The 14,720-nt window shown below is 34.0% G+C and overlaps 3 protein-coding genes across 3 annotated transcripts; 2 read left to right on the forward strand and 1 right to left on the reverse strand.

Annotated features, from left to right (window-relative positions):
* The first annotated feature begins 3,979 nt into the window (after window positions 1–3,979).
* On the forward strand, window positions 3,980–6,895 carry LOC105769430 (receptor-like protein kinase FERONIA). The gene has a single exon (XM_012590060.2). It carries the CDS (start codon window positions 4,129–4,131, stop codon window positions 6,796–6,798), a length of 2,670 nt encoding a protein of 889 aa, XP_012445514.1. The 5' UTR covers window positions 3,980–4,128; the 3' UTR covers window positions 6,799–6,895.
* Window positions 6,896–6,947: 52 nt separating this feature from the next.
* On the reverse strand, window positions 6,948–8,989 carry LOC105769438 (uncharacterized). Its single transcript, XM_012590073.2, has one exon. It carries the CDS (start codon window positions 8,951–8,953, stop codon window positions 7,196–7,198), a length of 1,758 nt encoding a protein of 585 aa, XP_012445527.1. The 5' UTR covers window positions 8,954–8,989; the 3' UTR covers window positions 6,948–7,195.
* Window positions 8,990–10,655: 1,666 nt separating this feature from the next.
* Window positions 10,656–13,399, forward strand: LOC105765694 (receptor-like protein Cf-9 homolog). The gene is made up of 5 exons (XM_012584901.2): window positions 10,656–10,895; window positions 11,005–11,067; window positions 11,681–12,012; window positions 12,266–12,512; window positions 12,965–13,399. Exons 1-5 carry the CDS (start codon window positions 10,656–10,658, stop codon window positions 13,397–13,399), a joined length of 1,317 nt encoding a protein of 438 aa, XP_012440355.2.
* The last annotated feature ends 1,321 nt before the right edge of the window (window positions 13,400–14,720 follow it).

A 14,720-nucleotide genomic window follows, 5' to 3' on the forward strand; every position in this document is an offset into this window, starting at 1 on the left:
GACCGAGCAACTATCAAACGCCTCATCAAGGTGCAACAGTATCATTGACGGAGGCAGTCGGATCGTTGCACGCCAGCGCCGGGGACGTTGCCTAGATCACGACAAGTTTAATTTTTATCTGTAAATATTTACTTTATTTTGTATTTATTTTGCTTTAAATATTAATTTAATTTCTCTAAAATAATTATTTGTTTGAATAAATAAATTTTTATACCATTGTTAAATAAACAATTTCTACAATTCACAAAAATATTTTATTTTATGATTTTGTTTCTTTTAATGATTTGAAATAGCAAATGAATAAAGAAATATGTATAATTTTTATTAATTACAATATATTGTTATTTTTTACTTGATATTTTATTTTATTATTAACTTAAATTATGATATCAACTTCTTTTATTCATAAAATATTATTTATTTTAAATATTATTCACATTAATTAAGTTATATCTTATTTATTTTTAATTTATAAAAATAAAACGTTTATTCACCTGATAACAATTAAAATATTCAACTTTATATTCAATTTTTCTATATATTATAATTATTTATGATTAAGTTATATATTTAGTCGGCATAAAATAATATTAGTTATAATAAAATTATAATATTACAATGTAAATTAGGAAATTAAAATTTAATAAACTCGCCAATTGGGTGTTAACTTGATTGGCATAGGTATTATTGTTAATATATGAGGATCTGGGTTCGAAAGGACATTATCTTTCTATTTATGGGTTACGAAAATGTTATAAATAGTTCTAAGCATTGTCTTAAAAAACACAAATATGATCGAACCTATAATTAGATTATTTAAACAAGTTGCGATGTTAATGTAACTACAACAAAAATACATATACAACATTTATTTTATAACGGAAAAAACATTATTATTATTATTTGCATTTATAATATGACTAATATATTTACATCGGCTGCAATGGGCCGCTGCTGCTTAACTTATTTGCAAATTTGATTTTTACTTGATTAATGGGCTCATACAGTATCCAAGAAAATAGATTCAAACAAATTTTGATAAACTTCAAGGTCCTTTTATGAAGTTATTCCATTTCTAATTTTGGGAAACTTAATCCTACATGGGCCTAGGCACTGGCAGACTTGTTTTCAGAAAACGACTCCCACCTTCGTGGTTCAAATATGCTATAAGTCCCTTTACTTTTGTTGGTTTAAAGTTTTTCGTCCTTTCGTCCAATTTTTTGTTAACATTATTTTGATGATAAATGTAACTATGTCAAATAACTTTTTTAGTCCTCTTGTATTCACAGTTATTTTCAATTTGGTCCATACTCTTTAAAACTACACAAAAGTTCTGAAAATAAAATTTTAAAAATATTTTCAATAAAATCCTTAAAAATAAAAATTACAATTTTAAATAACATTTTAAAAATAAAATCATTTTAGAAAATTATAAAATTATAAAATATAAAAGAAATTCTAAAATTGTACAATTTATGTTTGAGATTCATGGTTGCCCCTCCTAACAATGTTGTCTTAAAATTGCATCCAACATTTGTTGGTGAAACCAATGAATCTTTAATTGAAATGACAAAATTGAGGCTTTTTGGGGATCTTGATATCTTAAGTTCAAGTTGTATCATGTGTGTTTTGTTTTTTAAGATTTACTTTGTGTTTAAGGTTCTTTTAATAAATTTTATATAAAATGTTTAATCATGCTTTAGTCCTTAAAGGATAGCATGTTTCTCACTTTGCTCATTAAAGGTTTTTTTTTTGTCCATTTTAATCCTTAACGTTACCAGACGTTCTTTGGTTCATCCATTTAGGTCTAAAAAAAACCGATTGAGATATCCATCCTATCATGAATTGCCATGCATTAGACAATTGTGTCATCATTTGAAAAATTAAAAAATATTTTAAAATTTTAAAAGTTGTAAAAAATTATAAATACTGTAAAAAAATTGCAAAAGAATAATTAAAAAGAATACAAATTATTAAAGTATTATAAACAAATATTTAAAAAATTATAAAAATTGAGCCCCTCACTGTTAGCTACTTTCAGGTTAAAGTTCACTACAAGTCCCTTTAACATATTATAAAGTCCATTGTAGCCCCTCTATTATTTAAAGGAACATTTCAACCCTTGTGCGTTTGAAAAGCTGACATTTTAGTACTTGCACATTAATTTTGACAATAATGAACTTATGTTGTTTAAACGTGAATGACGTGACATTAAATCAAATATTAAATAAAATTAAAAAATTAAACAACAATTTTGAAGAACGAATAGATGTAAGAAATTGATTTTACTTTTATCCCAAATTATTTTCAATTCTATTTTTTGTACATATTTATTGTTTTAAATTATTCATAATTTGGTCCACGTTAATCATCATTAAGCCACATTATTCCATTTGTTTGTAAATTTTTAATTTGATTTAATGTCACACTAGTTATCATTAGCTGCCATTTCATTCATAAAAATAATATATAGGGACTAAAATATCAAATTTTCAAAGGAACATGACCTTTTAATAATATGTAACTAAAAAAATAATACTTCTACTTTTGAACTAAAATGTTGCTTAAAAGGTGTATATAATAGGGTGTTCAATTGACTCGAACTACTATTAACCGAACCGAATTTAAAAAAATTAACCTAACCTAACTGAAATGTATATATATATATATATATATATTGGTTAAAACAAGTATAAAACATATAAAAATTAACCGAATTAACCTACCGATTAATTTATACTTCCAAAAATTAACCGAACCAACCAACCCCCGACCGAATACTTATATATTATAATATTATTTATTAAGTTATGTTTCTTGATTTTTGGTTAAAACAAATATAAAACATAAAAAAATTAACTAAATTAACCGACCAACCCCCAATCGAATACTTATATATTATAATATTATTTATTAAGTTTGATTAATTCGGTTAACCGACTGATTTCAAACCGAATTAACTGTTAACCGAATTTCTAAAAATTATTAACTGGCCCCCAACTGAATTAATTCGATTTACCAACCGATTAATCGAATTTAATCGATTAACCGAATTAATTCAATTTTAACCCAAATTTGTACACCGTAATATAAATTGCGTTTGGGTAGGGAGCACTTAGATTACTTGTGGTCGTCTGAAAGGGGAAAGAGAGAAAGACTAATGCTAGTGTTGTAGAATACAGATAGCCAAGACAATGTGTGTGGAATATCCATCATGACATCAACCATCCCACTTCCATCATATCCTATTCTTATTGCTAATTGCTCTAACTATCCACTTTCATCACACCTTATTGATTGGGTTAATGTATTGTTTGCCTCCCAAAGTTGCACTCAATTACTATTTTAGTACCTAATTTTTTTTTATCAAATTGGTACTTGAAGTTTCATTTTTTATTAATTTATCCTAGCTGTTAACAACATTCAAAAAAGATGGCGTGGACCTAATGCCTATTTTCCTGAAATAAAATAAATTTTTTTGGAAATTTTATGTATTTTTAAAAATAAAAATTATATTTTTAATTTCTGGAAATTTTACATAACTTTCCATATATTTTTTTTCATTTTTTATATTTTATGTATTTTAAAAAATAAAAATAAATATTTTTTAATTTCTGGGATTTTTATATAATTCTTATTTTTAAAATTTTTTAGAATTTTTTGCATTTTTCCCTATTTTATAAATAGGAATTGGGTGACGTGGCGCACTGAGAGCACGCCACATCATTAACGAATGGGTTAACTGATAAGAAAAAATTCTTTAAGTACCAAGATGAAAATTTGGTGTAACTTTGGGGGGCAAATAGTATATTAACCCTATCCTATTAGCCGGTCTAAGTTAACATGGAAATTAAGTGGAATATCCATCATAAACAATCCCACTTTGTTTTCAAGAGATGGTGGGAATTATGTTGCAGCTATTTAAAGTCTGACATTAAGCAGTTTTCTACAAATTTACGGTGATATATAGCCATGGAAATTAAGTGGAATATACATCATAAACAATCCCACTTTCATCATGCTCTCTTTTCACGAGTTGGTGGGAATTATGTTGAGTATAAGCCCACTGGTTTTTAACACATTCACAGACTCGCTCTCTTCATTTTGTAGTCTCTCTCTTTCTCTACTATGAAGAAATGTTCAACCATCCAAAACCTACTTTATCTTTTCCTCATACGCGATATTTCAATCACCGTCAACGTTGCCGGTGACTCACCTCCTCCTTTCACCCCTACAGAAAGCATCACAATTGACTGTGGTTCTCCTAATGACAACATTGGTCTAGATGGCCGGGTTTGGACTGGAGATAGTATGCCAAAGTTGTCCCTTGTAGAATCAAAAAACAATAAATCAGTGTCTTCGAAAGCATTCCAGCAACCCCCTTCTAGTCTTGGTCAAGTCCCCTTCGCCACAGCTCGGGCTTCCAACTCTGAATTCACCTACGTAATTCCCCTTACATCCGGCCAAAAGTTTATTCGCTTGTATTTCTTTCCAACTTCATATCCAAGCTTTGACGCTTCCAAAGCTCTCTTTTCCGTTAAAGCTGGTGATATTACCCTTCTCAAGAATTTCAGTGCTACTCTTCATGCTCAAGGTGAAGAAACGCTTATCAAAGAGTTCTGTGTTAACCTTGAGAGAGGTCAGGGGTTAAACCTAACGTTTATTCCAAGTCCAGACATTTCAGATTCATATGCTTTCGTAAACGGGATTGAAATTGTTTCCATGCCGAATAATCTTTATTATCGACCAGCTAATGATGAAGGGGTCAAGTTTATAGGCCAGAGCCAGGGAAGCCTATACACCGTGGGAAACAACACTGCCCTTGAGTTGATGAATCGAATCAACGTAGGTGGGAAGCAAATCTCTCCCGTAGATGACACTGGCATGTACCGATTTTGGTCAGCCGATGATGATTATCTGACAGAAGCTGCAACAGCTGTTCTTCCTGTTAATCTCAGCATCAATCTTAACTATAGTGATGATAAGCCATCGTTTTCTGCACCGGATGTGGTCTATACAACAGCTAGGACAATGGGGACGAATGCTACTTTAAATGAACATTACAACTTGACTTGGGAGTTCCCTGTTGATTCAGGGTTTAATTATTTTGTTAGGTTACATTTTTGTGAGTTCCAGATTGAGATAACACAACAAGGTGACAGAGTTTTTGAGATCTTCTTAGCCAATATAACAGCAGAAACTGACATGGACGTTATAAGCCGGAGTGGTGGAAGAGGAGTCCCAACATATAAAGATTATGTAGTTGGGATGGGACTGAAAGGAAATGAAAAGAAACAAAATCTCTCCATTGCTTTGCACCCTGCCCCAAGGTGGAAAACCCGTTTTTCAGATGCAATCCTCAACGGGGTTGAAATCTTCAAATTGAGCAACAACGGCAATCTAGGTGGGCTTAACCCTGACCCTGAGCCAACAACTCCTATAACTGTTCCACAATCGAGTCAACATGGGAAGCATGAGAAGAAGAAAACAACAATTATTGGTGGTGGTGTTGGAATATCTGGATTTGTTCTACTATCCCTCTTATGTTTCTTCATTATCAAGCGCAGGATGAGAGTCAAAGATGTAACCTCTAGTTATGGAGGCTCGGCATCCGAGGGCCAATTTTCCAACAGCAACAAGTCCATCAAGTCTAACAATAGCTCATACCTACCATCTGATATTTGTCGCCTGTTTCCAATAGATGAAATCAAAGCGGCCACCAACAATTTCGATTCTATTTTCATAATTGGCGTTGGAGGGTTCGGCCGTGTATACAAAGGATTCATCAATGGTGGTGCAACCCCGGTGGCAATCAAAAGGTTAGATCCCGAGTCCCGACAAGGGGCCCTTGAGTTCAGGACAGAGATTGAGATGCTTTCCCAACTCCGTTACCTCCACTTAGTCCCTTTAATTGGGTATTGCAATGATGATAATGAGATGATCCTTGTGTATGATTTCATGGCTCATGGGACCCTCCGTGATCATCTTTACAACACTGAAAACCCTCATCTTGCATGGAAACAACGACTAGAGATTTGCATCGGTGCAGCTCGTGGATTGCAATACCTCCATAGTGGGGCAAATCATATAATAATTCACCGTGATGTTAAGACCACCAACATTTTGTTGGATGAAAAATGGGTGGCTAAGGTTTCGGATTTTGGATTGTCCAAAGTTGGTCCAACCAACATGTCTAAAGCCTATGTTAGCACACTGGTGAAAGGCAGTTTTGGGTATTTGGATCCAGAGTATTACCGTCGACAACAGTTGACTGAAAAATCCGATGTATATTCGTTTGGGGTTGTGTTATGTGAAGTTTTATGTGCTAAACCACCAATCAATCGGTTAGCAGAAAAAAAACAAGTGAATTTAGCAATGTGGGCTCAAGAATGCTATCGAAATGGAACCCTTTATCAAATCATTGATCCATTTTTGAAAGGTAAGATTGCACCAGAGTGTTTGAAGAAATATGCTGAGGTTGCAATAAGTTGCTTGCATGATGAGGGAATCAAACGGCCATCGATGATCGATGTGGTGTGGGGCCTTGAGTTCGCACTGCAGTTGCAGAAAAGTGCTGAGGAGGAAATAAAATTTGGAGGAGATGGGATTGAAATAGATGCAGGGGATGGAGATGATGCCCCAAGATTTCACGTCTTCGAGTGTGCAGATGTAAGTGGTGAAGGGTTTAGTAGGTTTAGCGTCGCACCGACTGATGAACATATTTCAGCTACCAAAGATTCTGAAGTTTTAATTTCTGGGGCGGTCTTCTCTGAGCTTAAGAATCCTCAAGGACGATAGGAATAACTGTTGGAAAATCATGATGCTTAAAATAGAAGAACTAATTAATAGAAGTGCATAGAATATCTCCATCCCTTTATAACTTTGAAAGTTCAAATTGTCATTCTTCCAAATATCTTCTATATCATAAGAAACGCAAGACAAATCAGTGCCAAAAAGTATGTCCATTTCACTAGAAGCATCAACATGAAATTCTACATTGTAAAATTAACACAAGATAGAATAAACCTGTGCAAACATTAAGCTCATGACTCCCTCCAACTCTGATCAAAATTGTTCTACTTCTACAACATACATTAACTACACCTCTACAAATAGCTTAACAGTTGTGAAATGCAAGCTTGGAAAAGCAATAGACATATTTATCATGTATGTCTCTGGTCATCTACATTGTATTCTAATCTTTCCTACCAATCTCACCTTCCAATATGGCATGCCTTGTCAATACAATCTCTTTCACAAGATTCCTATATGTAAATGGTCGAACAGCCGCTCGCAAAAACAGTTCCGGTGGGATCTTACTCTTCTTAATCCTCTTATTCCATCGACCAATCCCTGCCCGTTTCCACTCTTCTGGTTTCACTTTTGCTCTTTTACCTCTTAGTTCGGTTTCATCTCCATCTTCCATAATCCTTTCCTTTCTGTCAGCTAGCATTGCTAATTGTTTGTTGTAGAGCTCTGTAGTTACCTCAACACTTCGTTTCACAAGCTTTTCCATCCTATCGGAGCTACTTAATGCCTTTTGAAACTCTTCCTCCCAATACTTTTCATCCTCTTCTTCGTCCGATTCTTCTTCTTTGGTCCCTAATTCTTCATCTCCCTTATCTTCAATGTCCAAAACTACATCATCTTGATCCTCTGCTTCATCGTCATCATCATCATCATCATCACGACCACCATAATCATCCTCAATCCAATCTGTGAACTGCATCTCACCCGACTCTCGATGTCTACCAACATCCTCATCATCATCTGGGGCATCACAACCGAGTTCCATCTCCTCCAACTTGGCCTTCCATTCCTTTGTATAAGGATGCAAAAGAGGCAAAGGATGATTCCCTAATAAAAACCCCAAACACCTAGACTTCCCTTCTTCACTCAACTTTTCAAACCCTTTCACCACATCATCCACAAATGCCTTTTGATTCACCTTCACAATCTTACACAATCCTTCAAAATAACTACACATTTCCACACTCCTATCCTCTTTTTTAACCTCAAACAAAAAATCCCTTTCTGTTTTCGGATCGAGAAACGGTATCAATGCATTAAAGAACTCATCTTGACCCTCGAATCTACATTGATACACAGGCTTCTTAACATAAATGATATCTGGTCTCATCCAAGCTGCACATTGTGTAATCAACGATCTAGCTTTGTTTCCTAATCTTCCCATCAAACTCCATTTATCTAACCTCTCAGTTTTCTTAGCTTCAAGGACTACTTCACTAACCAAAGTCCATTGTTCCCAAGGCAATTCACTGATCCTCCATTTTGGGTGCCTAACAAATACCCAGAAATACCTAAAACCAACATTTCTATCCATCATTTCCAGTCTTTTACCAAACTCTGAAGCCATCTCGAACTGTTCTATCTTCTCCCATTCTTCATGGTTCTTCACTTCCCCTATCATTGTGACCCTTTCATCCGAGAACCGCCCTCGAATTGGTTCCCCAACAACAACCCCACGCCATGAATAGGGACCAAATTCACCATACTTGTACCAATCAAAAGGGTGTTTCAGATTCGGGTCGTCTTTTTCCATGAACCGGACCATCCGGTCATAACCGAGCCCGATTGCTTCCAACTCTTCTTCGGTGAAGTTATCCGCATGGATGCTTTTACCCGGGTTTTTCAACCGATAGAAGAGTGATTCGGCTCGCTTCTTCTGCTTCCGACGAGCGTTTTGCCTCGCCACGCGCCTTATCTCTGAATTTCCTTCGAGTCGACCCGAAGATTGGTCCCCCGGTTTCTTCTTGCTCCGGCCGGCAAATGCACGGATGTCTCGATGGTGAACGGAAAGAATGGGAGTATATTGGCACGAAAATGGGCGGTTCTGGTGGGGAAATGAAGCGAAGAGGCAAGGTTTAGGGGAAGGGCAGAGAAGGAAGGAAGGGTTTATGGTTTTAGAGAAGGAGAGATTCTGAGGCTGCATTTTGTGCTGCGAAAATCAAAGAAAAATTTCGGATTTCTTTTCACCTAATAAAACCCCAAAAACGCTGCGTTTTAGGGAGAGAAATTCAGTTCTATTAGATGGTTTAAGGCCCATTTAACTTTTTCTTTTAATCGGCCCGATAACAAAGGAAAGCCCAATTTTCTTTTTATGAAAAAATATATAAATTGATACTTAAACTATATTCATTTTCTCATCTTCGTATTTAAACTTTTCTTTTGGTCACAAGTGATACTTAAATTATTTTTTTCTCCCAAGTTGGTACCTCCGTTAATTAAACCGTCAGTCTGTTTTAAAAGAGGCTTAACTCACAAATTAGTACCTAAACTATATTTTTTTCATTTTGGTACCTAAAACTTTTTTTATCGAAGTGGTCTCGAACTATTGTTTTTCAAGTCAGTATCTTTTCTAGTTCAATCTTTAGTTAAACCATTAAGTATAATTTAAAAATAACCAATTAAAATTGTCAAGTGACAAAAAGACAAAAGTATTATTTTCTCTTATATATATTTTCTTTTTTTCTTTCTTCAAAACTATACTGATAGTTGAACCAATCAAGCCACCAATTTCTGATTTGATCAGTTTCTTTGGCTTGATAAAATAAATTGTTAAAAATATTCATAAAAAAATATTTTTTAAAAAATAGGTAAAATTGGTCCAATATTAGTTGTTTAGATTGGTTCAATTGATTTGTATCAATTTGCAAGTCAATTGGTTCAACTCATATCTTTAGACCAATACGTTGATCGATTCTTGGCCTAGTTCTAAAAATATTGATTTTGATCAATGAAATATCTTTTTCAACCTCATCAGGTGGAACAAGCAGGAGATAAAGTTCGAAAATAGAATTAATTGTCAGTGTCTCGACCTTGGGAGGCAAATTTCGAGCATTGCTAGTATTGTCAGGCATTATAAAGGAAGAAGAAAAATAGGAAAAAATAAAGAAAGATAAATAATGTAAAAGAATTAAAAAATAATTTTTAAAGTTTATATGATGTGGCAGTTTAATATTGGTTAAAATTTTTTTAATGAATATAATATTTTGGTGTAAATATTGTAACTTAAAAAGAATGGTGTAATTTAAATACCAATTTAAGGATTAAGCTTTTTTTTTTAATATATATATATATGAATGATTAGAAATGTAAGTGAAGTGTGCGCACTGGCACCACAAGTACAGAAAGAGAGGACAAAAGACCTGTTAATAGAATTCGGATTTAATCTATATTTTTGGTGTCTTACCTATTTACTTTCTATCTTAACTCTCGGATAATTATAGCTTCATTCAAGTACAAAGCACTCAAATAGTACGATCACTGAGTATTTATAGGCTTACAAGGCTTCGGTATTAAGCAAGAGGGATAAATATCATATTTACTTGTTTATTTTCACCATCTGAATTGTCCAACAAGATAGTCTTTTACTAAAATGATCTTTGATTGAATTGTTGAATCTTATAAGCTATGCCAGTTCTTATATGATTATCATAGTTCATGGGAGAAAGTTTGACTAGGATTGTGTCGGTATGTGTTCCAGGATACATATTATAAATCAATAGAGGAAAAAGATTTACCAACACTTCAACACCAGAAAATATACTGCAAGGCACATTGCAGAAGTGATCAACGACTTTAATTATTTTGACTTACCAAAGTAAAATCGAACAAATGTTTAAATCACAACAATGGTAACTGTTTCATCTATTTCAACATTAGGCCAGCTAGAAATATTGAACAAATCAAATATTCCTTTTCGGCCTGTTCAACTCTTCATTGCTAATGCTATCCCATTCTTTGTCTCTTCCTCCAACACATTTATGTCGTCCCCAACAGAGTTCTGCATTGCAACCTTTCCATTTCCATTAGTATTTGTTCACACCGAGTTCACATTGCTTCTTTTCATAAGACGGCTTCTTGGGATGAAGGTACTGACTGTTGCAAATGGGAGGGTGTGGTGTGTGATAACAAGAAAGGCAATGTGATCGGCCTTGATCTCTGTTGTAGGGGACTAATTGGTTCTCTCCAATCAAACAGTTCCCTCTTGGCTCAACCTTGCCGGCAATGATTTCGGAAACTCTGAAATTCCATCTGAGTTTGGTAAGTTGAGGAGTCTGACTTATCTCAATCTCTCTCTCTCACACTGGACTCACTGGTCTTGTCCCACCTGAATTCTCTCTTTTGTCAGAACTAGTTTCGCTTGATCTCGGTCTGAATTATCTTTTGTGTAGGAACCATGATTTTAACATGCTTGTCCATAACCTTGCAAAATTAGAAAACATGGTCCTTGACGGTAAGGATTTGTGTCTGGTTGTACCTTATTCTTCCCTTAACTTGACTGTCTCATTGAAGCATTCTTTCTAACTGACATTTGCAAGGAAATTTCCAACCCAAGTTTTCCATCTTCCATATCTTCAAAACATCATTTTAAAAAGTAATCCAAATCTCATTGGTTATCTACCAGAAACAAATTGGAGCAGTCCCTTTAGTTTGTTGGATATTTCATGGACAAGGTTTTCAAAAGGGTTATCCGGCTCAATTGGTAATCTTAAACACTTGAAAACACTTAACCTTTATCGTTGTGATTTTATGGGGTCAATCGCTTCAGTACTTGGAAACCTCACAAAAATCACCTTCTTATATATCTCAGGCAACATGTTTCAAGGGCAAATTCTAGATGTTTTCCATGGATTTTTCCTTTTAACAATTTCAGCGGTGTCTTCCATCATCAGCATTTAACCTCACCAGCCTTACTTTCATGGACTTCTCTGGGAATTTCCCTCAGGGTACCCTTTCCAACAACATAAGTGGACTTTCGTATCTTGACTTATATGCAAACTTGCTTAATGGTAGAGTACCAGGTTGGTTGTTTAGTCTACCGTCTTTGGAGTATCTAGACCTCAGCTCTAACAAATTTAGTGGTCCCATTGACACAATTCCAAGTTCTTTCTTTGACTTCATGAACCTTACTTTTCTTGACCTTTCATCTAATAACTTGAGTGGAAATATCAAGTCATGCATGCTTGTGAAGCTTAGGAATCTAAGGTCGCTTGATCTTTCATTTAACAACTTACCATCATTAACTAGGTGTAGTAATGATGTCAATTCTACCCTACCCATGATATTGAGTTCCATTTCTCTTCTTGCAACATGCACCGTTTCCCAAGCTTCTTGAATGCATCCAAGCACTTGCAAGTTTTAGATCTTTCTAATAACCAAATTCAAGCCGAAGGATGGGAGGACTTGGTCACTTTGAACCTTTCTATGAACTTCTTGACTAGCGTTGAGCAAATTCCAGGGAAGCATCTGTTTATTCCGGACCTTCGCTCCAATTCACTTCAAGGACCACTTACAACTCCACCACACAGGAACTGAGTTATTTCTTAATCTCAAACAGTGAGTTAGTTGGAGAAATCTCTTCCAAGAGTTGCAATCTGAGTTTTCTTCTTTCTGTACTTGACTTGTCTAAGAACAAGTTGGGTGGAACTATTCCAGATTGTTTTGGGACTTTTAGCGACCAGCTCTCATTGATTGTTTTGAGAACAGTTAGTCTCAGTGGTAACCAACTTGAAGGATCAATTCCACAGTCATTAACGAACTGCTACAGGTTGGAAGTTTTAGATTTGGGCAACAACAACATAAATGATACATTTCCATGCTTCCAAATTTGCAAGTTCTAATAGATTCCATGGTAACATACAAAATTTCAATGAAACATTTTCCTTCAGCAGCCTTCGAATGATTGATCGTTCACTGGTCACATCCCACATGAGCTATTTGAAAATTTAAAATCAATGAAAGAAATTCAGATAGACGAAAAGTGGTTCAAAGTACATGGTAGGAGATTATCATCAAGACTCTGTAATTGTAACAATGAAAGGGTCGGATTTCAAACTTTTTTCACAGTTGATTTTTCAAGCAACCATTTCAAGCGGTCGATTCCTAAAAAAGTTGGAGAACTTCACTCACTCATACTGCTCAATTTCTCACACAATAGATAGCAGGTAATATCCCACCATCACTTGGAAAATTGGCAGCACTTGAATCCTTGGATCTCTCGTCAAACAAGCTTCAAGGAAGAATCCCAGTGCAGTTAACTGACTTGACATTTTCTCATAACAATCTTGAGGGGCATATACCGTTAGCTAATCATTTCGATACTTTCTCAAATGATTCCTTCGATGGCAACTCCGGACTAAGTGGATTTCCATTGTCAAAGAAATGTGGCAACGATCAGGAGCCAGAATCACCTCCATCAACAGTTGCTGATGAATCTGAAACAACACTTACTTGGAAAATTCCAGCAATGGGTTATGGAAGTAGAGTAGTGCTTGGATTGAGTATGGGATACGTAGTTTTCACAACTGAGAGACCTCGTTGGCTAGTGAAGATGATCAAGCGAAACCCACAAAAGAGAAGAAGGATCCATTGAAATGGAAGGAAATAGGGTTTGTTTCTAGCATCTTTTCCATATATTCTACTTATAAGCAAAGTTTCATGCATGATTTTCATTTATTACATGAAAAAGAAATATCCATTCCAAAGCCATAGGCTCCCGATTATAGTAATATAAAAGTTCACTTTTTTTTTTTTGTTGTTGTTGTAAATGCCAAGAATTAATTTTTTAGTCTGATCGAATTTTCGATCATATAATTAAGGGATGATGTGAGCAACTACAACATCACATCTCATGGTTAAAATAAAAATTTAAATCGAATGATGTATTCAAACGAAAATTCGACCATAAATCTACTCAGTATCATATAAACCAAAAGCTGAATAACCTTGATAGTTCAATCCGTTCAAAACAAGCTATAATAATAAATTACTAGTTTCGAACAAACCCAACCCTATTTTATATTAATCCTTGTAACAGTGACATGAAATTAAGATATTAAATAGTTTAATTAATCGTGTAATATTTATTTTTATTTGTACAATAATTATTAATTAATATCTCACAAAGATAGATTATGATTACTACATCGACAGTGGCGAATCTAGAGGGGGCTGGCATGGGGCCTGGCCTCTTCTAAAATGTAAAATTATTATTTAAGACTTTAAATTTTTTATAAAATTTTAAATTAGTAAATGTAAAATTGTACTTTGACCTCCTTTAAAATTATAAAAATTTGATTTAATTTTTTAAAAATTATAAAGATAAAGACTATAAAAAATTAAAATTTCATTCTGCCCTCTAAAAGATTGCTCTAACTTCGCCTCTACACATGGATACCAATTATTGTAGACACAAAATAAAAGTTTGAATCGAATGATGCATTTACACAAAAATTCAACATATAAATTACCAAATGTTGAAGAACCAAAGACATTATATTATTTGAGCAAAAAAATACATTCTATTATTACCAAGTCGAAATAGAAACGAAATCAAACTCCAATCTAGTTCTTTTTGTATTATTTGATATTATTTGACAGATTGCCCAAAACGCCTAAAACAAAGTCAAAATCACCTTCAAACATTTTATATCATATCTAAACACTTTAAGACTAAAATTATATCAATTTAACATTCAAAAACTCCATATAAATCATAAGTATATCCATCTAAAGAAGTTCATTCTAAGGTACAAAATTATATTTAGCATGCATGGCATAGTTTTAGAACCACACGTGTAATAGTTCAATTTTCAGTGGTATCGGAAAAAGTAATTTTGAAACCCTATTTTCATAAACCGGGTCTATAAATATTAAATTAAAATATTTACAGAGTTGGTATAAAATTTATTAAA

Source organism: Gossypium raimondii, chromosome 7, assembly GCF_025698545.1.
Source record: "Gossypium raimondii isolate GPD5lz chromosome 7, ASM2569854v1, whole genome shotgun sequence".
Lineage (NCBI taxonomy): Eukaryota > Viridiplantae > Streptophyta > Magnoliopsida > Malvales > Malvaceae > Gossypium > Gossypium raimondii.

Coding starts and splice junctions, on each gene's coding strand:
- LOC105769430 (XM_012590060.2), top strand. CDS start 4,129: ATGAAGAAATGTTCAACCATCCAAAACCTACTTTATCTTTTCCTCATA.
- LOC105769438 (XM_012590073.2), bottom strand. CDS start 8,953: ATGCAGCCTCAGAATCTCTCCTTCTCTAAAACCATAAACCCTTCCTTC.
- LOC105765694 (XM_012584901.2), top strand. CDS start 10,656: ATGGTAACTGTTTCATCTATTTCAACATTAGGCCAGCTAGAAATATTG. Junction 11,068..11,680: donor TGAAATTCCATCTGAGTTTG/GTAAGTTGAGGA, acceptor TAACAATTTCAG/CGGTGTCTTCCATCATCAGC. Junction 12,513..12,964: donor CATTGATTGTTTTGAGAACA/GTTAGTCTCAGT, acceptor CTCACACAATAG/ATAGCAGGTAATATCCCACC.